The sequence below is a fragment of the Pygoscelis adeliae genome, unplaced genomic scaffold (genome assembly GCF_000699105.1).
Source record: "Pygoscelis adeliae isolate BGI_AS28 unplaced genomic scaffold, ASM69910v1 Scaffold294, whole genome shotgun sequence".
Classification (NCBI taxonomy): domain Eukaryota; kingdom Metazoa; phylum Chordata; class Aves; order Sphenisciformes; family Spheniscidae; genus Pygoscelis; species Pygoscelis adeliae.
The window spans coordinates 1171463-1197264 of record NW_008824722.1 but is presented as its reverse complement, the minus strand read 5'-3'; the positions used below and the strand labels follow the sequence as shown (position 1 = coordinate 1197264).

Below are 25802 nucleotides of genomic sequence, written 5' to 3'. Positions count from 1 at the left end.
AGTTGGATGAATTGTCCTGTCTGGGTGTGCACAGGCTGCATGTTGTTGTCTGTTTGGGTATCCTTCGCTTAGGGACTAACTGACATGTGATGACTGTTGTTTCAAATACTATTTTGTGTTCAAACTTCCTTGGAGAGCCAAACCCCTTTTGCTTGGGAGACTGCTGCCAGAGCATAGCACTCCTCCTTGTGCTGTTTATGGTGAAGAAACAGCTATGGCAGCCTTCTGAGAAGCAGTGGGCTGCTCCATGCCTCTGATCACAAACCTCTGGATGCTTTTCTAAACACAGTGTGAGTTTGCAAAGGTGGTTATTGCTGGGAGACAGATAACGAGCCTGTCTGATCCGGTGATCGTGCTGTGGCTGGCTGGAAGGATAGCGTGACGTGTTTAGGAAAACCTTCAGGTTTAAGCTTTTAATTTTGGTTTGTAAGTACTGTTGGTAATCTGTGGGAAAAATGACATCAGCAAAACAGTTAACACCTTTCCCCAGTTATTTCAGGTCTTCAAGAGTGTAGCCATACATCACAGGCTAGACACTTGGCATGGCGGAGGAGACCTCTGGGGACTCCTGACAGTAGAGGTGATGGAAGAAGTCTGATAGGCACATCTACTGCCTCTGAAGAAAGCTTCTGTTCCATGGGTGGTTAATTTGCTGAAGTTCCCTGCCTCTCTTTTCCCAGGTTATTCATTCCTACCACTTGTGAGAGATTTCTGCTCTTTCAGTTCTGTGTAATACCAACTCAGGCCTTTCTGTGGTCAAGATATCCCTGAGGGAAGAGAGGCCTTTGGCAGGGAAAAGAGTAGGGCAGGAAAAGAGTGACTAGAGTAAAAGCTCTTAAATTAAAAATAGAAGGATAAACTAGTTATCTGTGAAAGTGGTAGCTGAAGTGGCCACTGATCAGTGGGTTTAATTGAAGTGGAGGCCTGATGTTCTTGGGTGGATTGTCTGTAATCCTTCATTTAAGGCAAGGTAGGTCATGCTGTCCTTTGAAAAAAACCTCATAAAAGCTGATGAATGCTCTTGTCTAAGTTGGTGTCCATTGCTAGGGACTGCATGAATGACTACCTGCTGCTGTGTGGGCACATAGGAAGAGCAGGGATACAGTTGTGTTGATGCCTGAAGTGTTAAGGTTTTGGTATGCTTATCAGCTTGTTGGTCCTCAGTTTTTGCTGCTAGGTGGCACTATTATCTCGCAACTGATGGTTAGTGTTTGGGGAAAAGAAAGGTAAACACCATAGCAAAATCTATGAAAGCAAACCTGTTTTATGTAAGATTTTAAATGGAAAATTGTATTTTAAATCAGTATCTGTAATGATTTAAAATTGTCTTTGAATTGTGGTATATGTGTCTGTGCTTCCTATAAAATACATGCATTTATAGTTGCTCATAAAACGAGATATTCAAAGACAATGTGGAGGATATCCGCATGTGAAAAATCCTATGGAACTAATGTCAAATCAGCAGTTCTGTATCCCTTTCTTTTAGTTTGAAATTGTGATGATATATTAAGGCAAATGATACATTTATGCAAAACTTGCCCTATGAAATGGACACTTTGCTTGGCAGCCAGACTTAAAATAGCATGGCAGATTGCCTGCAGTCTCACCGGTGTGGATAGATCCGGAAGCTTACAAAGAATAAAGTCAAAGCAGTAATTAGGCAGGCAAATATTGGCAAAGATGAAACGGGGAGAGAAACCGACTGATGGAAGCTGAGAGGATCGATAATGATAGTGTTGTGTTATGTTATGCACTCTTTTCCTGCAGTGCCTGGGCTTTATAGTGAGACAGGGAAGTAATGAATTGCCATCATCTTTGAATATGAACAGGTGGAGGGCAGGAGCGATGAGAACTTGCTTTTAGAAAGAGAAGTAAAAGGATCTTGGAGAAAGACTTCAAATGTGCACCCTTGGGTTGTTTTGGGGGGAATCGGGAGCTATAAACAGTGTAGGCTTCTGCGTACCTTTTCCCATTCTACACTGAGGAAGGGCATCTTATCTGTCGGCTGGGGACAGCCAGCACTTTCTGATTTATCTGTATGTTTTGTGGAGTAAGGAAATTGATGTACAGTTCAATTGCAGACGTCCAAGGTCAGGAAGCCTAGCCTTGCTTTTTGGAGGAGAGGTTGAAGTTTCTTGAGACTTCATTAGTCATGTCTATTGTGTGAGAGCGTGGAACAGCACAAGTAGTGCTCTGTATGACTAGTGCCTAGGGAAGCTGTTGACCTGTGTATGTATGGACATTTGTGTTTTCTGTTAGAGCCATCCTGAAATGGGGCTGATGACAACACCAACAAGCCCAATTCCAACGACACCTGTCACTCCACTTGGAACCACCCCGCCTTCTTCAGATGGTAAGAAATGTAATGATCTCCTGGGGAAAAACAATTAAAAACTGTAAAATAACTAGCAAAGCATTTTCTCAAGATGGCAACTAATGAGGTCTGTCTGGAGCAGATGTAACCTGGTGGTCTCTTTCTGGAGCGACTTGCCTTACTAAACATGAGCAAGATTCTTTGACTTGAATTTATTTCTGTTTTGCCTTGTATATTGCTCAATGAAATTATGCTTATATTCCTTCTGAAAACAGTACTGTCCCAGTATCTGCATGAAGATACACCCAGCCCATTAGTTATTCTATGTAGGCTTTTACTTAGGAATATTTCTAGTGTCAGGTTCTTTGCCTGGAATTATTTGTCATTGGAACAGATTTACAGAGAATCGCAGTGGATTCCTGCTTGTCATTAATGCACTTGTCGCCAGCTTTGAATTAATTGGGATTTGAATCCAAGCTGGATGTGGAGGTATTCCTCCCTCTTGTTGCCTTTTCTCTGATAGGCTTTGTAAATGACTGCTTGCCCCGAGATCTTTCTCCTAAATGAGATGTTACGTGTCCACATAAATACGCTTTGAAATAATCTAAAATAAAACCCTTTTTGTTTAAGGTATGGATAGATATAGCCTAGTTTAAGAGAAGAAATCAAATGGCTGTTGTCACATACTTTTAATGGCATCCTCTAGATCTGAAGAAAGTGTTTAATGAAGGAATGGAGTCAGTTTGAATAGAACACAGTTTGGAAATATTTCTGGGGAAAAGCAGCCTGGGTTACTCAGTTATATCAGCTATTCAGGTCATTTGATATCCTAGTTAAGGATGATCCTCCTTGTGGATGAATTCTATCTGGTTACCATGGATATCAAAAGCTTCAGTTAAAAAGCCCCCTATGTCTCAAGTCTCCCTGTGCATATAACATAAAATGTAGAAGGACGGGCATTTTGTGGGCTTCTGTTCAACATGTTCGTTGCAAATGTATCCGCCCACACAACATATTATACAACTGACAGAATTTATGCTTACCTACATCTACAGCTTGCTTGCACTCTCTTTTTTTAATTTACCAGAAAACAAAAGCAAAACAAAAACTCCATCCTGCTTTCAGCAGAGGCAGTGATCTTGTGAAGCTTGAGGCTTCTCGCCGCTTGTAAGGTTACTAAGTTTAAGGAGAGGAGCTGATCTTAATGTGCAGCAATTACATCGGGAAGCATTCTTTATTTCTATTTGCTGTGACTTTGCTGATCCCTACTCTCAGTGGCTTTTTTTTTTTTGCGGACCTCGGCTTGGTTTAATTTGAGTGGTGGTGCTTTAGTATTGCTGTTATTTTAAAGGTATGTCAGAATTTTCCTCATTTTCTAAGGTCTTGCAACTCAGCTGTAAAATTTGCCTATGGCTGGGAGTTAGCAAGAGGCTTTTTGGCTTTGGAATGAAAAGATTGCTTTCTTCTTTTTCCTGCGTTTAAAAAAAAGTGTAGTTGAGCTCTTTTCAAGTTACAGCAACATGTAGAAATCCATCTATGGATTTCAGGCACTTTTTTTTATGCTGAGTGGGATTAAAAATGGGTTCAAATTCTGGTTTGAGATTTCTCTGTTAGCCTATAATGTGAATTAAGGCTTTTTAAAGTTTAGAAATGTCTGTTAAAAAAATCAAGGTCTGTAGCATGAACCAGGATAAGCAGTGATGTGTTCTTCAGTGATTTCTTTTTTTTTGAAAATGAGACTTTTGCTAGAAACTGTTGATCCATAATATGTAAATCAAGTGTGCCTGTCACCATAGTTATCTAAATGTCAGTTTGCTTACTGTTGTTAAATATTCATTCACTGCGTTCATTGTAACAGCTCCAGAAGGACCCACTGGGGATATAAATACATTTTTCAGACTTTTAGCTAAATCTTTGAGCTATTCATAATATTGGGGGTGAAAAAGCTTCCAGTCTCATTGCATAGACGTTGCCAATAGACTGGGCATGTTAGCAACGTGTCAGGAGCCCCAGAGCTTCAAGATTGAATGGACTAAACCAGCTCATGCTTGGGGAAGTGCAGCCTTTAGAAGCTAAAAGCCCCATTATCATCATTTCTTTGATGTGACTCGAACAGCGAGGTTACATTGATCTATTTGGCCTATTGTTTCCAAGGGCTACAAATTTGTGTTCAAGGTGATTGTATAATCCTGAGCTCCATGAGAACCTCTGCTGTGCTCTGGGCCTCTCAGTGCTCAGTTTAAAGAATCCTGCATTTTACTGTTGGTTTGCCTCCTTCATCCTTCTGTGCCTGTGCTTGCCCCAGTTCCAGGGGTAAATAATCCTTACTTGCCTCATTACAGCATTATGAGATATAAGGCTTGAATTATGAAAGGCATTGTTTGTTAAAGCAGACTTTTCTCTGAACCAGGATACAGTTGTGTTACAGGATCAAATCACTTCCCCTCAGAGCCCCAAACCTAGCCATCCAAAAATCAGATGTGAGTAATTCCTCACTTCTTGCAATGCCCAATCTCATCATAAATACCCTTTTCTTTCCTCAAGAGTGAGAAAAGCCTTGAGCATTCCTGAGGATAGATGGAAAAGAGATAATACAGTTCTTAAGATGTGTGTCCTAGTGGTCTGCAGATCTGTTTCCAGTGCAAAGGGAGCTCTATCTTAGGCTATCTTTATAGCTTGAGAAGAGGGCCTTCTGGCAATCGTAATTCAAGCCACCTATGACCTCCTGCAGGTGAAAACCTGCAAGTTTGAGCTCCTAGGCAGCCAGAACAGTAGTGTTATTGTCATGTCAGGACAGGCACGTAGAGCTGGAAAAGATCCCCTTGACTCCTTGAATCTAGTGCCTCGTGCTTGCAGGCACGTCATCATAGAATCCCTTAAATTTATCAAGCTCTGTCTTAGTTTGTTAAATTTGTTTCCCAATAAGTCCTGTTGGGAGGCAGTTTCAGCATCTTGTTCCTTGAAGATTTCTATAACTTTCCAACCTGCATTTCTTGTCAGTTTATACCCATTTATCATGATGTTAACCTTACTTTGGAACACAGATAGCTCTTCACGCAGTGGGTTACTTGCCTGTGTATTTTGCTGTCTCATAAGAAGGGCACTCTGTTCCTCTGATCAACCTACTAGCCTTTCTCTAAACTTGTTCAAGTATGAGTTCATCCCCTTTTAACATGGCATCAGCATAATTATGCACAGTGTTCGAGTCAAGGTCTCACCAGCATCTTGTGCAGGGCATTACTGTGTTCCTGTCTCTGCTGGAAGTGCATTTCTGGATATGTTGTAGGACCACACTTACTCTTCAGTGCTTTGTGCTGGTAGCTCATCATTGTGATCTGATAGGGTACCATGCATGGTATCACAACATTTTGTTTGCAGCTGATGAGCTCTCAGCTTGCCGTGGAAATAAATCCCTGAATTCCTGACCTTGTGGCTTGTACTGTTGAATTTAATCTTGTATTTATTATCTGGTCCTTGTTTTTATCCCGTTCTTCGCGCGCAGTCTGATATTCCTCTGTGTTTACATATCCCAACTTTCTACCATTAGCAGATTCATTAGTAAACAACTGTTTCTTGTGCCCAGGTCACTTACAAAAAAGAAAACTATTCCCTAAACTGACACCTAAAGAATTCAAGTAGTAACTTCTTCCCAGACTAATAATTTCTCCAATTGTTTCTGCTTTGCCAGATCTTCAACATACTTCAAATTTCTGTATTGGTTCCCACCTATCTGCTTCACTCTTAATTTTTCATACAGAACTATATTAAATGCTTTACTGAAGTCCTCTTAGACTAGCTCCATCAGTTTTGTTTTGTTTTGGGTTTTTCTTGTCTGAGCTAATTTATCTTAAACGATATCAGACTTACCTGGCAGGATCTGCAGGTAAACGCATGCTGCATTTTTCCCCACTTATCTTTTCCCCCCGCTTCAATATTTCTTGTAAAGCATTTCTGAATGAGGAGGCTGAGAATGGCCCTTGCTGACAGCTCAGGCTCAGTCATCAGTAAAAATGTGGCTCAGTCACATGATAGAGGTTTGACAGCTCATAAACTCAGTGCTTCAGATGGTACATGGGGAGTGAGCAGGAGGAACATTGTGCAATTAGCTGAGTGATTGAGATAGCTTCTTGTAAAGTCTTAGGCAGATGATGTTCAGTGTTAAGGTGTCAAAAGTACAACTGGTGGTAACAAGGAGTGTATCCTAGAGAAATGCCAATGAACTGCAGGTATGGAAAGTACATTTCTGCTCCCTGCTGTGTTTGTGATTTCTCTAGCACAAGCTATGATTGCTTCTGCTTCTTGGCTTTTTATAAAGCTGCTCTTTCTACCTCTCTTTTCTACCATTTTGGTCATGCAATAATTGTTACATTACTGTCTTCTGTGTTGCTTCTGCAAGAGAGGTGGTTGTTGGGAGGGAAGAATGGAATTGATGTGGACCTTTTGGAACTGAAATTCCAAAATTGCTGGAACTGAGAAGGGTCTTTGCTGGGCATGTTTCTTTCCAAACTGAGAATGGTGTGAATGTTAGCTGTGTGGGTTGTAAGAATTAATTGGATATCGGTGAGCATATCTTGAGCTCCCTAGGTTGGGAATGCTGATGAATGCTAAAACAGCAGGCTGATCTCCCTTGGGGTGGGAGGCGGGGGGCAGGACAGAGAAGGGTATCACTTTGCTGGGTACCACAACCTACACTTAGAGCGGGAGAAGCGGTCTCTGAGGGAGTAGTGGTACCAGTCTTCAAAACAAAATCTTTGCTGGGTGGTCATGAAGGAGGAGGAGATCAGGTGACCCTGCAAATAGGCTGATCCTATCCCCGATCTGTGAGTCTGTGACTTGGTTCTCTGTATTGTTATCTCTTGTATTTGTGGAGGGTAAACGTGTCTTATCTGCTTTGTTCCAGTTATAAGCTCTGCAGAGCTGCCTTTGGATGCTGATGTGCAAACTAGCAACCTGCTGATAACCTTCTTGAAGTACAGCTCAATTGTGATGCAGGACACAAAAGGTAAATAAATTCTGTTGATGCAGCTGTGGATGCAGCAAGCAGTGCTTCTTGAAGTCAGAAGGGCATAAGAACGTGTCTAGTGACTCCAGAAATAGAAGGTAGCTGGAGTCCCTTTAGAGGACTGAAGGTTCCACCTTTTGAGAAAATGAAATGATTTCTTATTGCGAGATAAGAGTTATGAGACTAGGAGAGACCTGATGCTGGCAGGAGAGAAGTCAGCTATGGAAAGAATGTAATAATAATAATAATAGTACCTAATAACCAAACCTGTCCCTATGCAGGAAGCGTGAGCATATCTGATTCCCAGCTGTCTGTCAGAGAGGGGAAGTCATGTACCAGAGAATTGCATTTTTAAGAACATTTAGAAGCTGACACAGGAGGCAAAGCTCAGCATTAGGAGGAAATATTTCCTTTGTCCTTTGGTACTTGCTGGTTAAACAGGCAGCTCTAATTATAAAGAGGACAGCAGTAACTTACACTGTACTGGCAGTAATTTGCCTGAGAAGATATATTTCCATATTGTGCTTTTTGTTTCTCCTGATAATTTTGTGGGGGTTAATTTCAGCTTGCTGGAGTTGAAGTATCGCTTCATCTCCTGCTCAAGGTACCCAAGGGTGCTGGTTTGCCCAGTGGTTGTATGGGCAGGACCATAGTGTGAACATAACAAGTGATCTTTGTAACATATTTCAGCCTATTACCAACTTTTGCTGTTAAGTTAGATGTAACAACTGAACAAAACTAGGACGATAGCTGCAGAGCTGTGATACATCGATTATTGAACTTCATGAATGCTTGGCACTGAATAAGAGAGCAGGCAGGAGAGTTTCCTTGTACCTACTAGCTTGTAGTGAAATAGTACCTGGCTGTCTTGTTCGGTATGCAAGCTAGCTGAGGAAAAAGTGAATAATTGAAATTAGGACCAAAAGGGACTTCATGAAAATATCTAGCGCACCCCTCAAAACCAAGGCAGAATCAGGTTTACCTGTATCTTTTCTCAGAGATGTTGCTAGCAGGTTGGATGAAGATACTCTGATAGTGGAGCATCATTTTTAGACTATCCATGCCAGTGTTCAACTACCCTTATTGTGACAAAGCTTCATGTGCATCCTAAATTCTTTGCTGTGACTTAAATTAATTACTAGTTGTCTTCTCCAAGATAGATACTGAGAACGGATTATTTCTTTCTTCTTTGTGACAGCGCTTATATATTTGAAGTCTGCTTTCATGTTTCCTCTTGCTTTTGTCTTTAAGCTAAACCATCTCAATCTTTGCTCAATCACTTCTTATAGATTGCACACATGAGGAGGGCTTGCCAGCTCTCTCATCATTCTCATTTGCTTTTCTCAGGGTCTCTCTTGCTAATCCAAGTCTCTGATGGAACAATTTTATGTGTTTCAATTTAACTTCTGCACTTATTAGTCACTGTAATATGGAAAGTCTGCATAGGGCCTCAGGAACTGCCAAACTGGATTAGTTTCAGATGGAGTGAAATCTGATAGAGGGGATTCCTTACTAAACAAGCCAGCGAGAGATGAGTTTATTCTTGTATGAGACAGGAGTTGATGTTTCTTTCTTTACTTTGGTTCTAGCTTTTATAACATTTGAAATTTGTGTGGCTTATAGACTTAATCTCCTTGCCGCCTTGGTAGTATGTGACAATGAGCTCCACTGACTGATTGTTTAAAAAAAGTGTGCCTTCCAAACCAGTGCTTATTAATTCTAGTGGGTATATTCCTGTCCTTATGTTTTGATGACAGGTGGGGCCCTGCCTGAGTCTTTTTCTTCTTGTGTAAGACCAAGCATGTGACACCAATATAGCAACAAGAGAAGAAGAATTAATAACTCTAATTTACTCCATGTGTCTTGAGACAGGTGGGAAGACTAAGAGGAGAGACTGGTTTGTTCCACATCCAGGACTAGACAGTTGTTTCGGTCCTGTCCCAGAGAGCATAATTTAATAGATTGCATTCGCTAGATCCTCCTCTTGTTTTCTCTCTTGTGTCAGTCAGAGGCAGCTGCCTCGGGAGAAATAAAAACTCTGCATCATTTCTTCCCATCTGTAAAATAGGGTTCATACTGCTGTACCTCCCCATAGGAAGTGGTCTGCTTTGTTTCTTTAATGAAGGATGCTGTGAAAGTACGAAGTGTCTGTGCGAGTAACTGCCTGCATAGCTGCCCCATAACTGCTGAAGATGGCATGATGTTCACAGCGCATGGGCTGAAGGCAGAGTACTTGGTGTGAAACAGGAGCCTTCGCAGCACGATCCCCAGAGAGAGAAGTGGTAGCAACACCTACGAAAATATACAGGGAGGCCTTACAACAGGAAAATAACAAGGCTCCAGTGCATCAGAGTTCTTTGGGGCCATTTCTGCTGCTTTGCTGGAGTAGAAAACTTTTCACTTAAACATTTTAGCTGAGGTGAGGAGACATAAGAGAGACTTTTAACTCTCCCATTCTAAAATCCCTCTTCATCTTTCTTAGTGCAGCAAGATGAAATCAGCACACTTCAGGGCACATCTTGTTAGTAAATATCTGTCCCCCAGCAGCATAGAAAAGAAAACAAAAGAGGAATCAAACTAGACAGAACAGCTAGCTAAGCCCATTCTATCTATGTTTATGGATTACCGTGTACACACTAACTAGCAAAGTGTGTGTAAAAGTGACCTGCAAAGATGCAAGCATTTTTGGCTGATGCTGTCTTCTGATTTATATGAAGGTGCTCTGGCTGTTTCAGGTTTCCCTCTCCTCCAAGTTTGACTCTAAGGCAGGTGTCTGGGATGGCATGTTTGGTAGCCTTATGCTTTAGAGAAGCTGTTGGAGGTCTCAGGAATGTGCAGTTTTAAGCTTCCTCAGAATTTAGTTATAGGTATGTTGTTGTGCTTTTGTTTGTTTGTTTGTTTTTGTGGTTTTGGGGGTGTGTGGTGTGAGCGGTTTGTTTTTTAGAACAAAGATTTTTTTCAATGAGCTTGATTGGACAATGCCTTGAACAACCTGACCTTAGCTGGCCCTGCTTTGAGCAAGGATTGGACCAGAGGTTTCTTAGAATCATACAATCATTAAGGTTGGAAAAGACCTCTAAGATCATCGAGTCCAACCGTCAACCCACCACCACCATGCCCACTAAACCATGTCCCTAAGCGATAGGATCTTCCATCCTAAGTTACTCTATGACTGTATGTATCTTGGTTTTTTTGGTATTTCAAGGTTAAAATTGAGAGAGAAGAGTTTTAAATAATCCAAATAAAAATTGCATTTTTCTGCCTTAGTCCCTCTCTATTTGTGAGTCTTTCAGCCCTCCAATTGTCATTCAGGGCAAAAGCTGCTTGAAACTTTAAGATAAATAACAAGTTGCAGAACATGATCAGGGTGGAACTCTTTTGGCTTAAAATGCTAAGTCTTGCAGACTTCCTTCTTTCATGATTTTGCACAGAGCAAACTAGGTCATGTCTCTCACTATTGGGGTTAAAACTCAGGACTTTGAGCATAATGTTGGGAGTCATTCTGCTACACTGTGCTGTGCCTCTACCAAAGCTTTGCTGCTGTTGCCAACTGAGGTTAAACCACGACAATAACCTACAGCAAAGGTGATCTTTTTCTTTCTATCTTGTCTAAGAGAGGGAAAAGTGCGTCTCAGCTGTCATAGAAAGACGGGGACTAACCCCAGTATTTAGAATATCTGTGGAAGTAAAACTGAATGAGACAGAAGCCCCACTAATAGTTGCAGTGCTGGTGGTTCAAATCAGAAACTTTGCTGTTGGTGCAGACTGGTGGAAAAATTGGTGGGATTTAGTGGTCAGGCTGGAGGGTGAGTGCTTAATGAGAGTAGTTAGACTATTAGCTATCATGGAAGAAGTAGGAGTATGAAGAATCTCCAAGGCTGGGCTTTTCTCTTGCTGTAACAGCTATCTTACTCTTCAGCATTGCTAGGCTTGTGTGGCTCATGCAGGACTTGTTTTTTCCTTTTTGCAGATGAGCACCGACTACACAGTGGCAAGCTGTGTCTGATTATCCTGACATGCATAGCAGAGGTAGGTTTCTTGTGTGACACTGTTCAGCAGATGGTGTGTTACAGGGCTCTATCTGCATGCACATCCCCTGCCTCCTGTTGACCAGGAGCTAAAGATCCGCAGTGGTACCGAGTAGTGAGGACCTCAAGCACTTAATGTTTTGCTAATAAACCTGATGCAGTACTGTTAAAATTGACTTGAAACTTGAAAATTGGATAATCTTATTTGGGTTAGCCAACTCCCAGGGATGAAAAGAGTGAACCTAAGCCTTTTCTCTCTTAGCTGTTGAGTGACCTTGTGGTGTGGCTTTTAGATGAGTAACATGCTAATGGCTTTCAGCTCTGTGCTGTTCATGGTAAACATGGGCCACGCCATATCCCTCCTGCCTAAGAAGGATACAAGTCTGAAAGAAAGCCGTGTGGTTGTAGGTCCCTACAAGCAAGACAAGTAGCAAATCTGGTAGTAGGGTGAGAAAGCAGTATCGCAGAGCTATGTCAGCAGTCCTGGCTGAATGTGGTCCTGTCTCATGGGAAGTATGTACTAATGGCTTTGACATGTCCTGAACGGTGACTGAGTTTGCGTGGCATTTGCGTTTTGGTTGCTTGCAAGTAAAGACCTTTTATTCTTAACAAGGAATAAAAAGCAGCGATGTTGATAGCCAGTGTAAGGATTCTGACGTAATGTTTCTTCAGGGTGCAGTCTGAAAGCTAATCATCTGCATTTCAAATATTTATAATTAAATGTTTTTGGCACTTGAGTTCTTCAGGTGGATGCATAAGTAATACAAGATAAAAAATTCTGTTTCTATATAGCAGGGACATGTTTTGGTTCTGGTATTAAAGGGAGGGTATATTTATTACCCAACCTGGCTGTGCATTATCTGGAGGAATCGCTTTGTTTTAGAGCTGGTCTTGGAATCAGCTTTCCCTGAGGGGTGGGACAGCTGATAAACCTACCTGCTAGTGCTGCAGTAACTTCTGCCATGATGGGTCCATCAAAATGCCAATATAAATCTTTGTCCACACAGTCACAGGAACTTGTATGCTGGAGAACCACCTCATGCGTTATACAGCACTTGTTAAAATCTTGACACTGTGGTGTGTGCAGTCCAGAGTTCGGATGAGCAAAGGAGGAGAATGGAAAATAAATTGCTAACGAAACAACAAGCGGTAGCGCAGACTTAACTAAAAGTGGAATTGGGATCAGGAGGGGTTTACTTTTGTGTGACTGGAGGTATGGGTGGGGACAAGAGGAGGTGACAGGTGGCTTTCTAACCTTATAGCTGTATGTTGGGAGTTTTACACTGAAACACATGTGATTTGAGAGGCAAGTGGAAGGTGTTGGGCACTTGGTTGGCTATTCATATGTCCTCCCTTTTCTTGATCTTTTCAATAGGATCAGTATGCTAACGCTTTTCTCCACGATGACAACATGAATTTTCGAGTAAACCTACACAGGATGGTGAGTCTCTTCCTCCAGATGGTCTGTTTTCGCTTTGGGATGAGAACACAGAGGATTTGAGTCCCTGTATGTTGAAAACTGTGTCACAGCAATCTAACCTAGATTGCAAGGCATGTGGAAATACTGTGAGAAATGCAGTAGTTGGGGAATGATTTTGAAATCGCTCTCAGAACATCTCACTTTTTCAAAGAACAAAGAGCTGGTTGCCCTGTCGGTGAATTCAGAGGCCTGTGTAGCTGGGGAGGAGCTGTGCGTTAGGAAGTATCTGAGGAAATGAGTGGCAGAGAGAATGTTCTGCCTTAATCTTCAGCAAGCATTAGCTCTCGTGATATATTAATAGCCAGCTGGAGTTACAGTGAGCGCTCTAATTTGGCTTATGCTTCATCCTGGTTGGGGTGACTCACCTTCAAGGAGAAAAGTATTTTTTCCAGAGCTTTTTTCCTATAGGTATCTGTGGAGGAAGTGTCCTTACCTGGCGCATGAAGCTCTGTAGTTGCAAGTAACTTGAATGGTTATCCGAACTTGATGCATTCTGTCTTTGTGGTACTGGCAAGTTCCACCTTATCTGACAGTGAAGCAGCACTTGAAAGTGTCACTAGTCCAGGACAGAAACAAACATCTTACTTTATAGTGAACATACTGCAAGGATGCTAGTCATTCCCATTTAACAACAAACTTGCCATTCAATTAGCCTTTCTGGTCTGTTACAATAAAGACCAAAGCCATTTAATACTGCACATGCTGTTAAGAATGCAGATCAGACTTCTGGGTCAGGAGCAAATCAGTATGTTAACCAAGGGAGAGGAGTTGCTGTGTGGTTGGTTTGTTTGTTTTTGTTCCTTCTTTTTTTTCTTTCCCCCCTCCCCCCCGCCATATAACAGTGCCCTCCAGTTACACAGCTATAGAAACAAAAATCCAGTGGTCAGCATGCTGAAAAGCAGGCAAAATTTTGCTCCAGCCACAGCCTTTAGGATTAATATAGGTGAGATAGCAGTTGTAGAAAAAGACAAAGGGAAGCCTGTGCTGATGGTACTATTTGCATGAAAAATACAGTAGTACACAGAATGTCACTTCAGGCTTCTACTGACTTCTTTTCATCTTTGTGTGTTTGAAGCCAATGAGACATAGGAAGAAAGCAGCAGACAAGAACCTGCCCTGTCGCCCGCTGGTGTGTGCGGTGCTTGGTGAGTATTGTTAGAGTACATGTGTGCTTGTGGTTCCTCGAGCATCTTCTGTTCTGCAATAGAAATATGAGATTTGTGGATTAAGGGGAGGGGTGGATGGGCTTAAAAGGAGGGCAGTTACGTACTAAAGATATTTCCAGCAATGTACTGTCCATCTCTGTACCTGGCTGCCTCATAGAGAAATTAAATCCAAGATTGCTGCTCTGTGGCAAGAAATCTTATATACATTTACAGTAAGTTTTGCAGAAGCCTGTTGGCCCCCTTTTACCTGAATAAGTAACAATAGGGAGAGTAGTTGATAAATAAATTTGGAGTTTTAGGTGAGTGTAGTAACAGTTGGTCACAAGTACTTTCTAGATGATATAATGAGGGCAAACCTACAGAAAGGACAGATATTTGTTGGGGGGAGGTGTTTTCTCGGCATTTAGCCTTTTCTGAGCAAAAGAATCAATAGGAACATCAGCAGCTAGGGTTGGTTTTGCATGTGGATATGGAGGCTCAGTTGAAAGCTTTTCACGCAGTGTATGATTAGATTCTGACATTCATTGCTGTGGAGGCCAAAAGCATAAATGGGTGCAGAAGTGGATGGAGCCTGAATCCCTGAATGACTCTTAAGTCTGATGATATGGAAGCAGTCTCAGACTCCAGCATTTTCAAACAGGTGATTGTTGAAGCCAAGACACAACAGCTGTGTGAAGAATCTTTCTAGACTATTTTTTATGTACTCGTTCCCTAGACTGTTTTTAGTCACCGTTGAGTCATATTGGTGGGCTATTATGCCCTAGGAGGTTACATCTCACAATTGTTACCACTAGCATGGGTTAAGCATTTTATGCTGAAGTTGCGTTGGGCAGAGAACACACACACATTCAGTTAGTGTTTATTAGCTGAACCATAGTAACTTACCTCTTTCAATTGTATTTCTGTACTCTTTGCCTCTTATCCTCACACTGGGAGCCCTTAAATGTTAGAGACGTTCTCCCTTTTTTTTTTTCCCCCTGAATGAGCTTTAAGCAGAAGCTTAGTCTGTGCTGAGATCAGACTAGGTTTACTTGCTTCAGAATCTATTTTAGGGAAAAATAGGTGTTCTCTACAATGTCTTCTCTCTAAACATCTAGGTTGTGCATTTGTGTGTTGTTTCTGGTAAGAATGATTTTCTAAAATGTGCTTCTCAATGGAGTTTTCCATTAGTGACAAGGCTTGAAATATGAGAGCAATTCTAAGCATCAGAATTCATGGTGTATTCTTTATTTGACTAATAGTGGGGCAAAGCATATGGGGAAGCAGTGCCTCAAAGCAAATTACATTGCGTGCCCTCAGTTTCCAGTAGGTTTTTTTTTAATTCCAGAGGATGTCTATTTCTCTTTAAAATAACAAAAAAAAAAAGGAAATTTCTCTCATCTAAGCAGGACTATTGTCTGGTAGAGGTAGGTAGGTGGGGTAGTTTGTCTTCCTCACTGCTGTCTACTAGAAGTTAACCATAGCTAGCTCAATACTTACTTTATCGTTTTCTTTTCTGTCAGATTTGATGGTGGAGTTCATTGTAACACACATGATGAAAGAATTTCCTATGGATCTCTATGTGTAAGTGTCTGTGGGGTGACTCGTGATTTCATTTGAAGTTTGAATTTGGGTGGAATTCTAGTCATAGAGCAATCTTCCAGCTGAAATAACACTTTGTGGCTGGTGGGGAGCAGGATGGCTTTTCATGAACCCTTCCAGCAACTTTTTCTACTTCTAAAATGCTCTGTGTGCCAGAAAATTGAAAGTGAAATGAATTTCCACCTTTCAGACCGATTTCCTAATCTACTTGATCAAATACAAAGAGCTTTTCAGTCTGAAAGAAGTTTCATAATACACCGTTATCGCAAGAATCCTACTTCCAGAAGCTGAATCTTGGTCTAGAAACTGAAAAGGCAGTTTTGAAAAACCAAGGACAACTGACGTGAGGCCTGGAAGGCAGTGTGGAGTGTGGGAGAGAGGTTTAAGCCTGAAATAGCCTGCTAGGCAGCAAGGAGTAAAACTTAGCAATATGGAAAGGGAGAGAAGAGGACAGGGCTACACATGAGCACTCCATGTGTCCCAGGAGGCCCCTAGAATGCTTTGTTCTCCTTTAGCCTGGAGGACAGAAATAGGATTTAGGCAGATCATTGGCTTTGCTCTGACTGTTTGTACAGTGCTGAATTTTCCCAAGGCTTGAACAGCACTATATTCTGTAGAAGAGATAAAGATACATAGGCTGTTTTCCCTTAAGGTAACTTTTCAGCATGTTCTGATTTTGTCCAAATAACCCTGCAACTACAGTGCCTTTGCAAGGGTTGTACAGTTCAATTATGAGTTTGAGAGAAATGTTTTTTTTAATGACTATTACAGAATTAGTTGTAGTTGGGTACAGTGCATCGGAATTTCACAAGAAAGGTGTGAAATGCTTGGGCTAAATAGTAAGGTCACATCTAGAAACCCCGTGAGAGTAAAAATAATGATCAGTAGCAATCGTCAGTGGACATCTGTATCCATTCATTTTGGCATGTTTGTGCAGTCCTTTCACTACACTCCTGTCGAAACCATCCCATAGCAGATGCAGTTATTGCAGACAAAGTGGGTGTTCTGTGAACGCACAAATAGTGTTACACTTCTCTGCAATACATTTAAAAGGTGACAGTATGAAACTGCTCAAGGGAGGGCATGTTAATATTTAAAAGAGAAATCCTGGTTGCTTTCACCAAGGGTGTTTTTTGTCCATTATGTGTATTATGAATCCTCAGCAGAAAGCTAAAAAACAAAGATACCTCCCACCAGGATGGATAACTTCATAGCTAAAGCAGTTTCATAACTAAAGCAGAGCAGCTTGGGAGTCTCTAGGCTGGTAGATGGTGCTCTGGCTCTTTAGGCTGGGGTACTAGGACTGTTATGTCCCTCCTCATCCCTTTTCTTCCATGCCTTGATTTCACCCAGAAAGCTGTATGCTACTGTATACAACCACAAGGTTTCAATGCTGAGATATGTCTGCAGAGTATTTTGCATTAACAGCTATTGTAATTATAAAGAAGTGTTTTAGCCATTGCCAGATTCTCTCTGGTCAGTGCCTTAAATAGTTTTTTTGTAGAGGCCAATTTGAGTCTTACAGCCAAGCAAATACGTGGGTGGAAAGGTACTGGGCATCGTCTGGTACCAGTAACATCAGAAATAGCAGGTCTCTCCCCAGAGCGATTGCTGTTTGTGATCTGAGGACAGCTGTCTGTATCCTAGCTGGTTTGCTTCCTTTTCTTGGTTGAAGTTATGAGAATACAATTTAAAATACAGCACTTATAATAGCTGAGCATCATATTAAATGGTTTTACCTTTATTTGTCTAAAGTTAGTTTCAGTCCTTGCCCCATCGCGGTATTTTTGGGATCATCTAAGGGTCTGAAAAGAATAATGTATACCTTCTGCATATTATTTTTTAAGGCTTTTTAAAGCCTTATTTTGAACTCTTCACCGCATTTTTAATAACTTCATGCAGATTTTTTAAATTTGATTTCTCTGTGTTTGTCTGATATGTAGTGTCTTTCAGTAGTGTCTTTTCAGAGAGATGTTGATATTAATGAGGTAATGTGTTTTTGAGAAATAAGGATTTGGGGAAAACGGAATTTTTCCTTTTGAAGTCTTCCTTCTGTTTTTTCTAAATGTCAATAACTAAAAATAGCTTGGTCTAACAAATTCAAATTTGTATATATTTTCTGTCTTGTCCTTAATGATAGTTAGTGCTAGAGACTTTACTCATTATATTGTATATTTAGTTCTGATGTTATTTGTGAAGAATGTTTGTGCACCTAAGAGTTTGTATGAACACTAGATGCTACAGAGACCTACAGGATTCGGAGACTTCACAAGTATACTGGCTGTATGTTGGGGGATTTGAGAGCTTTTAGGTGTATTGCTTGATCATTCCAAAGCTCATACGTAAATTATTTGTTTAAGGAGACTGGAAAATTTGACAGAAATCTCTTTTTTTTGTATAATTAAACTGCATGCCTCAGTCAAACTGAAAATCCTGCAGTTTGTTTGACTCTGTCATTTCCTTTAGCCTCATCATTTGGGCCAAAGAAACTGAAAAGCTCCATTGTGTCCAGATTTTACAAAATTGGAGCACAGTATCTCATACATATGGAGCCTGCAATTTAAGTAACTCCTTTTGTAGAGCTTATGAGGTCCTCAGGTAAGGGCAGCAAAGAGTGGAAAGTATTAATTAAATATAAACAACAAACTTGCATCTGCAGCGGGTGCAATCATGTTGAGCTAAAACTAGCATACAGGCCCCTTTCTCTCATCTCGTCTGGTTCTTTCTGGTGGGTGTTGCTTCCCTTTAGGGGCCCAAAACCATTAGCCCCATCCTCCTCTGATAGGCTTTGAGTTTGTCTATTTCCCCGCTGCTGATTTCAGAGACATCTCCAGGTTTGACATAGAATTGCTGGGAAATGCAGTGTAATTAATCCTTTGCCCTCTCTTCCAGACGGTGCATTCAGATTGTGCACAAGCTGCTGTGCTACCAGAAGAAATGCAGAGTGAGGCTTCATTACACCTGGAGGGAGCTCTGGTCAGGTACTTTGCATCTGCAGAGACAGCCAAATATGAAAAGCCCGGAGTGGGTGGCGGTTTGGTGGCCATGACTGCTTGCTCCATTGCTACAGGGTTAAACAGCAGGCAGCAATTCTGTTAAACCATTTTTATTTTGCTCCTTAGTTGCTACACGCAAACTACCTCTTTTGGAAAGCCAGGTCATTATCATAATGGTAGCTAATTTACTTTCTTGTCTGGCCATGATCGCCGTGGTATCCAATGTCTTTGTATCTATGTTTCATTACCTGAGTCCCTCTTCACCTGATTGGAGAAACACAGTAATGTTTTATGCAGTAGTGTTTCTCTCTCAGATATTTGTGAGTAGAAAGAAGGTAGGCTTTTGGGTAAAGGGAGGTGGACCTTACTTTTCCGTTTTACTGTGAGATGTATACGCATAGAACAGTGTGTGCAGCTCCTTCTGAAGAGAGCAACCTAGAAATGTCAGTGGCAGGGAAGAGAGGCTTTTAGCTCTGGCCTTTGCATTGATGGCAGATAGTCTGGTTCATGCCACTGGTATCCCAAGACAGATAAGTATAATGGGGTTTGACTTGTTTCTCATAATCTAGCGGACGTAGCTTTGTAGGACTGTTTTATGATGCCATCATTGTGTGGGAGGTCTGAGGAAGGGGGTAGCAGAATGGATGATGAGACGTAACAGGCTTCTTTCGTGGATATGGTGTGTGCTTCCATTCTTATCTTGCAAGCAATGAAGTAGCTCAGCTAGGAAAGTACAGTTAATCCCCTAGCTGTTGTGGCTTAAACAAGAGGTTTATGAAAATTCAAGGGAACGTGGCCCTAATTGTGTATTCCTGGAGCTGTGCTTGAGACCTAGGATCAGCAGCTTGGCTGGTGTAATGCAACTCCCATCAGAAATTTGAGAGAGGATGACTTTTGAAAAAGGCGGTGATGAGTGGTTTGTGAAGCTGTTCTCAATTAACACTGAGTACTTCCCGTCAGTAGCTTTGCACAGCTGAGTGTAGGTACAGAGAAATGAACCAACAACCTGAGTCACTTTCAGTTATTAAATTTTCGCCTTGTGTGACATGTGGGCCATTCAGACTTTCTAAATTATTCCTGTAGAAGGTGAAGTGGGTGCCCCTAATTAAGGGATTAGCGATTTCTTTTCGGTTGTTTTCTTCAGAACAGAGCCCCTAGAGGCATGGCTGCAGTGCAGTGCCGTTCAGGAGAAGAGCATGTACAATGTGGACGCCTGTTGTGAACAGAAATTGCATCTGACAGTGTGTGTGGTATCTTCTTGGCAGTTACCAGTGAACTGGATCCATTCCTATTTGGCCAGGCTGAGCTCGGTCTTTCCTACACACTGGCTGTATGGACGCCTCAAATAGAATGCCTTCTGCTTGAAGGTACTGTTCCACAGTTCAGAGAGCACACTCTTAGGCATCTTTCAATTCTTAACTTTCCCTATTTTAGGGGGGAAAAATAAAAATCCTTGCTACACACAGAGATTCAGTATCTTGGGATATTCTTGTTAGCTGTCTCTTATTAGCTGGTGTTTGTATAGTGCTTTGGAAATGTAAAGTGCCTCAGAAATGTTAAGCACTGCACATGCTTCAAAAGCAAAGCAGTAAAGTAAGAAGAACTCAGATTGGTCAGGTTTCTGTAAAGGATCTGGAATGTCTGCACACCTGATGTAGCTGAAGAGCACCACGCTTACTATAGATTTCTGTGTGTTTAGGGAGATCCTCTCATGCAGGAGTAAATTGCAATAAGAATGTTTCAAACCCTTTCTTACAGGATGTTGAGGTGAACAGAGAGATTCTTCAGTAGCTGCTAGGTGATTCATACAGGCTGGAAAGACCCTGGGTTGAATGGTACGTGCACCTGTAAAAGGGCACATCCTGGCTGCTCCATGTGTGTACTTCTAGAGTGCTATATGTGGCAGACTAAATGCTAATTGCGAGCCCTGTCTTGAGATATATTTCATAATTATCCCTGTCAAGACTGCTCTTTGATTACCCAAAATGCTGCTGCCTTTGATGTGAAAGAATGACTATTTTTCTGGTCTTAATCCATCTGACAGACGATTCCAAACCAGAGCACAGGGACTTCAGAATTAATTTCTATTCTTTATGTGAGCATATTCCCCTTTGGGCTTTTATTTTGGATCGAAGAATTAGTTATCACTGCTGGATCAACAGCTAAGAGGGAGCAGCTATTCACTGTAAGGTCTGAGATCTCAGGTTGCCCCATCAGGCGTGCTTTACAGAAGGTCTTCAAGCCCACACTTGTCTTCTTGAATGACACGATGTGTGATGACTGAAGCAATGCCCCTGTTGTGCAGCGTGGGTAATAGCAGTGGAAGCTTCCCAACAGAGCTGAGTGGAACAAAGAAGCTGGAGGGAATTGGTGTAAGGAAGTATTGAAAGAAAGGGAGAGAATTCTACGTGGCACATAAAAGGAGGAGAGTTGTTTGAGGCAGAAAATTGAGTGGGAGAAGAAGACAAAGGGAATACTGTGGGGTAGGTAGTCAGTATAGGGTGCAGAGGAACTGAGATAAAGGTTGTAGGTGGAAGCAGTAGCAATGTATGGAGCCTTCTGTTCACTTGCTGATTCTGATGTTAGTCTTGAATTAAGGAAAGCCACTCGTGTGTCATCTGATGGATAGATGCTCTTCCTTTGTGGGTGCTTTGTCTTCAGTATGGAAGGCCAGCAGCACTTTGAGAAAGTTTCTGCATTTCCTTTTTTGATTTTAAGTTGCAGTGGTTGCAGAGAAAAGCAGTGGAGCCAGGTGTTTTGCATCTCTCAGGACATCTATCAGGCTGTTTGTGCAGTCTGTAATACTTTACAGTTTTTTGGATACATCACTATGTGGCACATTGCTTATATATGATCTTACTTCTGTTGGACTTCCTTTCTCAACATCTAAGCTTGAGGTAGAGCAATACTGTTACTGAGTCTTTGGCTGTGATCCAGCCTTAGTTTCCCTATTAGATGAATTCTTTCATATTAAGTCAAGGGGCCAGGACTATGGCACTCAATACAGTATATACATCTCTAGCTGTGCTGAGCAGATGACCAAGAAAGTTTAGCTGACAGAAAATGATGCAGGGTTTTGAGAGCTGGAAGCAGCACTGACAGAAAGGAAGATCTGTAGGTGGCAAAAGTAGTATATATAAGGTGGCTCTAGCTACAAGTAGTGTGAAAATAAATATCAGATCACTAGTGGAGCTAGATTCTGGAATATCCTAAAAAGAGTGCTGGAGAGCGAAAAGCAATTGTAATTTGATTAGCCTATGAAAGTGATTACTAAGTGCAGTTACTGATAGGTGGACCTATTCAGATCCAGAGATGCCTGTTGATCTTGGTTCCTCTTTAATAGACCTTTTAAGCAGATTATCAGCTTCAGTTCAATCATCTGTGATTAGTATGTGGCTCTTCCCTCTGAGCACTGAAGAAAATCAAGTTTTTCTTCCGTGACAGTGTACTATTACTGGTGACTAGCCTGGAAATTTCGCCAAGGTCGGAAACTGTAAGTGGATATGATTGTGTTGACCTGTTCCCTTACAGACATTTTGGCCAATTGGAAATCTCCTGGACTGTTATGCCAGGTACCTTATACTTTTCAAACACTTATTTATTGAATGTCAAGTGTAAGGTACTTTATAGAGCTGATAAGGAAACTTTACTTGGTGACAACCAGTTCCCCGCTCTCAGAAATAGCATGTTATGCCCAATGTTTTTCTTAAGTTCTGCTCCTTGTCATATGAAAATGAGGTTGATTTTGCTGGTCGTAAAGGCGGGGTTTGGGTTTTAATTGTTGAACTCTAACTAGTTTATACAGCACTTGAGTGATGGAAGGTGCTATGTATGTTGTTGTTGTCAAGCATGTATAAGCTATGCCAAAAGAGTTTTCATGAGTCATTTAAGCTTTTTATATAAAAAGACCTCATTTCTTCAACTCCTCCCACCTCAAAATTAGTAATGCTTGAGCAATTCACTCTGAGCTTAGGGGGTGCAGGTAACTTCTTGCAGTTGCTATGGTTTGCTTTAAGCAAAAGCCATGTTTAAAGAAACAGAAAAGCAATTCTAATATAGACTTATAATAGCAAGAGTAGATTATAAAAAAATCTTAAATATAATAATGAATAATGGTGAAATAGCTATTTATTAGGGCAATTGAATGCAAAGTAGGATTAAAAATGAGCTTTGCCATTAGTAAGCGTTGAAGATCAGTTTCCAAATTATTGTAACATAAGGGCTACAGTTTCTTACCTTGTACCTTAATTTGATAGATGCTGAATGCACTGTTAAAATGAAGGTGCTTCAAATGTGTAACACTATCAAGAAGTTAATTTTTCTCCATTTTTGTTTTAGGATTATCAAAGCAGACTTTTGCAATGCTACTGGACAAAATACACTTTTTTCCTTTTTGTAGATTCCTTAGATCTCTTTGTCAGTTTCTGTATTTATAACATGAAGATAATACTGCTTCCACAATCTTTTTGGATGAATAAGAGGTGAAAGGTTCCTCTGTGGAACATTCTAAAATAAAGAAGCAATATTTTTGGGGGGAGAAAAAAAACCCACTTTCAGTATGTATAACACACTTGCCCTTACACAGTGCATGTTTAAGGTGGTATTGTTTAGCCACTTGTACTTTGCTTTGTTATTTCTGTGGCTGAAATATTGATTACTGATAGTATTTGTTACCTACGGCATTTCTGGTTCTCCAGCTGTTGATCAGGTCTGCTTCAGCCCTCTGATTTGTGTTGCTGAACAGATTGGAAATCAGGTGATGTTGTGTCTCCCCTTCATCTCTAATCCCACTGTCGCTGTCACATTCTGCAGCAGCTATCTGGCAAGGGAAGCTCGTCTTCTTGCAGCTTTTGTGGAGGCAGGATTCGTATAGTGGTGTACCAGACAGTCTAGTTCACTGGTAAAATGCCTGATCACTAGGTGCCATGAGAGTTTGAAAGACTGTAGAGCTGCTTGGCCAGTTAGCAAATGACTTAAAGATTTTAGGGAAAAGAATTAAAGACCTAAAATTTGACCTTCTTGCAAACTCGCAGGATGTCTTATGTGGCTTTAGAAAATGCTACCAAGGTTCAAGATCCAACAAGCACTGTCCTCTGCATGCTTCAGAAGTCTTAAGAGTTCAGAGGAAGCAGTCATGGTCTAGCTGATGGTATAGATAAGGCTGCTGTGGTAATTTCTCTGCAATAAAGAATTCTGTAATACAGTAACAAAGAAAGAAATGTCCATAAGCTGTGAAGGATGTTGCAGGCATAAGGGAATGGTCTCTTCAGCACAGCATCTTAAAAGGTAACTAATAAAGGTCATGTGTAGGGATAGGGTAGAAGGAACAGGAGCTTGTGTGTTAAGTGTAATATGCTTTCATAAAATGAAATCTGGGGTGAGTACAAAGAAGGTCTGTTTGTCTCTGTTAAAGGGTTCTACTTGAACTTACTGTTTTGGGAAGAAAAAGAAGTCATTATCTGAGACTTGACCTTTCAAATACCTTCCAGCAGAAATGCTTTCTGACTTCACTGCGCTGCTTGTAAACTGTAAAGAGAACTATAGAACAAATGCTAGAGTTTTAACACCTTTGTAGGTCAACGTACTTTACCTAATGCAGGTTTTACCTGGTGTTTACCCTCTCATTTCTCCATGCCTTTTGATAGTGGGAGGCCGGTCCAACTTTTCAAAGCTGCACATCGGAATCTCCATGTGACTGAGAGCTCCCAGCCATGTGCCATATGCCATGCTGGAGATTCAGGGTCTCATGAGTCATTTGAGTACAAGGTGATACTGGCTTTTTAAAGAGAGTGCCACCTCACTGAGGAATGAGGCTGGAAGTGGGAAGGATGGGCTCCCTCTACAATTCCCAGTGGTAGTTCAGTGGGAGCACCAGGAACTGAGGGAGGAAGAGGCAAGAACAGTGTCCAGGCTGGTTAAAGGTGAGCTGCTGAGCAGCTGCAACGGGAATGGGACTTCTCAGTTGATGGGGTGGGTAGGTCTTCAGAGCCAGAGGGGATCTCAACCTGGGAGGACGGAGAGCCTGAGATGAATTGGAGGTGATAGTGTGTTAGGAGGAATAGGAGGCCCTGAGTATAGGAGGGACTAGGTGGGATGAAGTCTGGGGGTGGAGGGTTAGGGAGACTGGGAGGCGTTACTGGATAGAAACTTTGGGTTAGAAATTGTTGCATGATCTGGAAAGGGAGCTATTCAGCATTTTTAACTCTCAGGGATGGGACTAAATATCCTTTTCCTATTCTCTTATTTGAATGCCTTCCTGGGATCATTCTTCTGTGTGGGAAACTGAGGAATGAGAGCTAGCGTCTAGCTTAGGTGTGTATCCTGGGTATTTTTTTTTTCCAGTGCTTCTTAATGTATTGTATGCTTGAAAGAGGAAGGGATGTTTTCTTCTCAGAATGATGTTTTGACTGTTTCAGCCATGCTTATGACTTCTTTTTGTGCCAAGAAGGACGTGGACAGGACTTCACAGGTCTCGTATTAGTACCCTGAGGGCAGAGATGCTTAGCCCTAGGATTGCAAAAAACAGCAAGGTCCTTTAGTATTCCAATGAACTGGGTCATTAAGTTGAAGTTTTGGAATTAGTGTTTATTTCTAAATGGCTCAGTAAATCAGTATTAAAACTGTGATTAACTTGCATTTTATGCAATGTCCTTGTCTACTTGAGGCAACTTACCTCACCTTTATTTGTAGATACGAGATCAGCAAGCTTTATCTCTGTTCCTTATCACTGAAATTGAAAGCAAATAGATAATATTGGCCAGCTGTTTAGTAGGAAGCCCAACAGGTTCACAAGCACTTGTGCTTATTGACTCTAGTGAAGTTTCTGAGGAGGTGGAACAGTTCTGAAAATCTATTGCAAAGAATATAGTTTCTCACACAAACTAAAGGCTGTAACTGTTATGTGCCATGGAATAGGTAGTGGGTGTTGGCAGCCTTTAGAGTTGCCTGTTTTCTTTACTTATAGGAATGCTGGTGCTTGGTTGGACATGTGGTACTGTGTTGGCACAAGCTTGGTACAGGAGTGCAACTGTTAGTCCTGTTAGCTATTTCAGTAAATATAAGAAAGGATTGAAATTGGAAGATAGTTTTATAAAATAAATTTTGTAGTTGTGATGTGTGTTGTGGGTTGATATTCATTGATTTATGTAATTTGTACTTTTGGTAACACTCTATGTTGCCCCAAAGAAAACCCCACTCCCATCTTACAAAGCTCACTTACAGGCAGAAGACATGTG

The 25802-nt window shown here is 41.3% G+C and overlaps 1 protein-coding gene across 2 annotated transcripts in view; it reads left to right on the top strand.

Annotated features, from left to right (window-relative positions):
• Positions 1-25802, top strand: part of LOC103916276 (chromosome unknown open reading frame, human C10orf76) — a 130007-nt gene that overhangs the window by 24277 nt on the left and 79928 nt on the right. For both annotated transcript variants that reach the window (XM_009323242.1, XM_009323243.1), the window contains exons 14-20: positions 2260-2353; positions 7215-7316; positions 11287-11345; positions 12720-12785; positions 13900-13969; positions 15493-15553; positions 18464-18552. In XM_009323242.1, coding sequence (XP_009321517.1) covers positions 2260-2353; positions 7215-7316; positions 11287-11345; positions 12720-12785; positions 13900-13969; positions 15493-15553; positions 18464-18552 — 541 coding nt within the window. The remainder of the gene's footprint in view (positions 1-2259; positions 2354-7214; positions 7317-11286; positions 11346-12719; positions 12786-13899; positions 13970-15492; positions 15554-18463; positions 18553-25802) is intronic.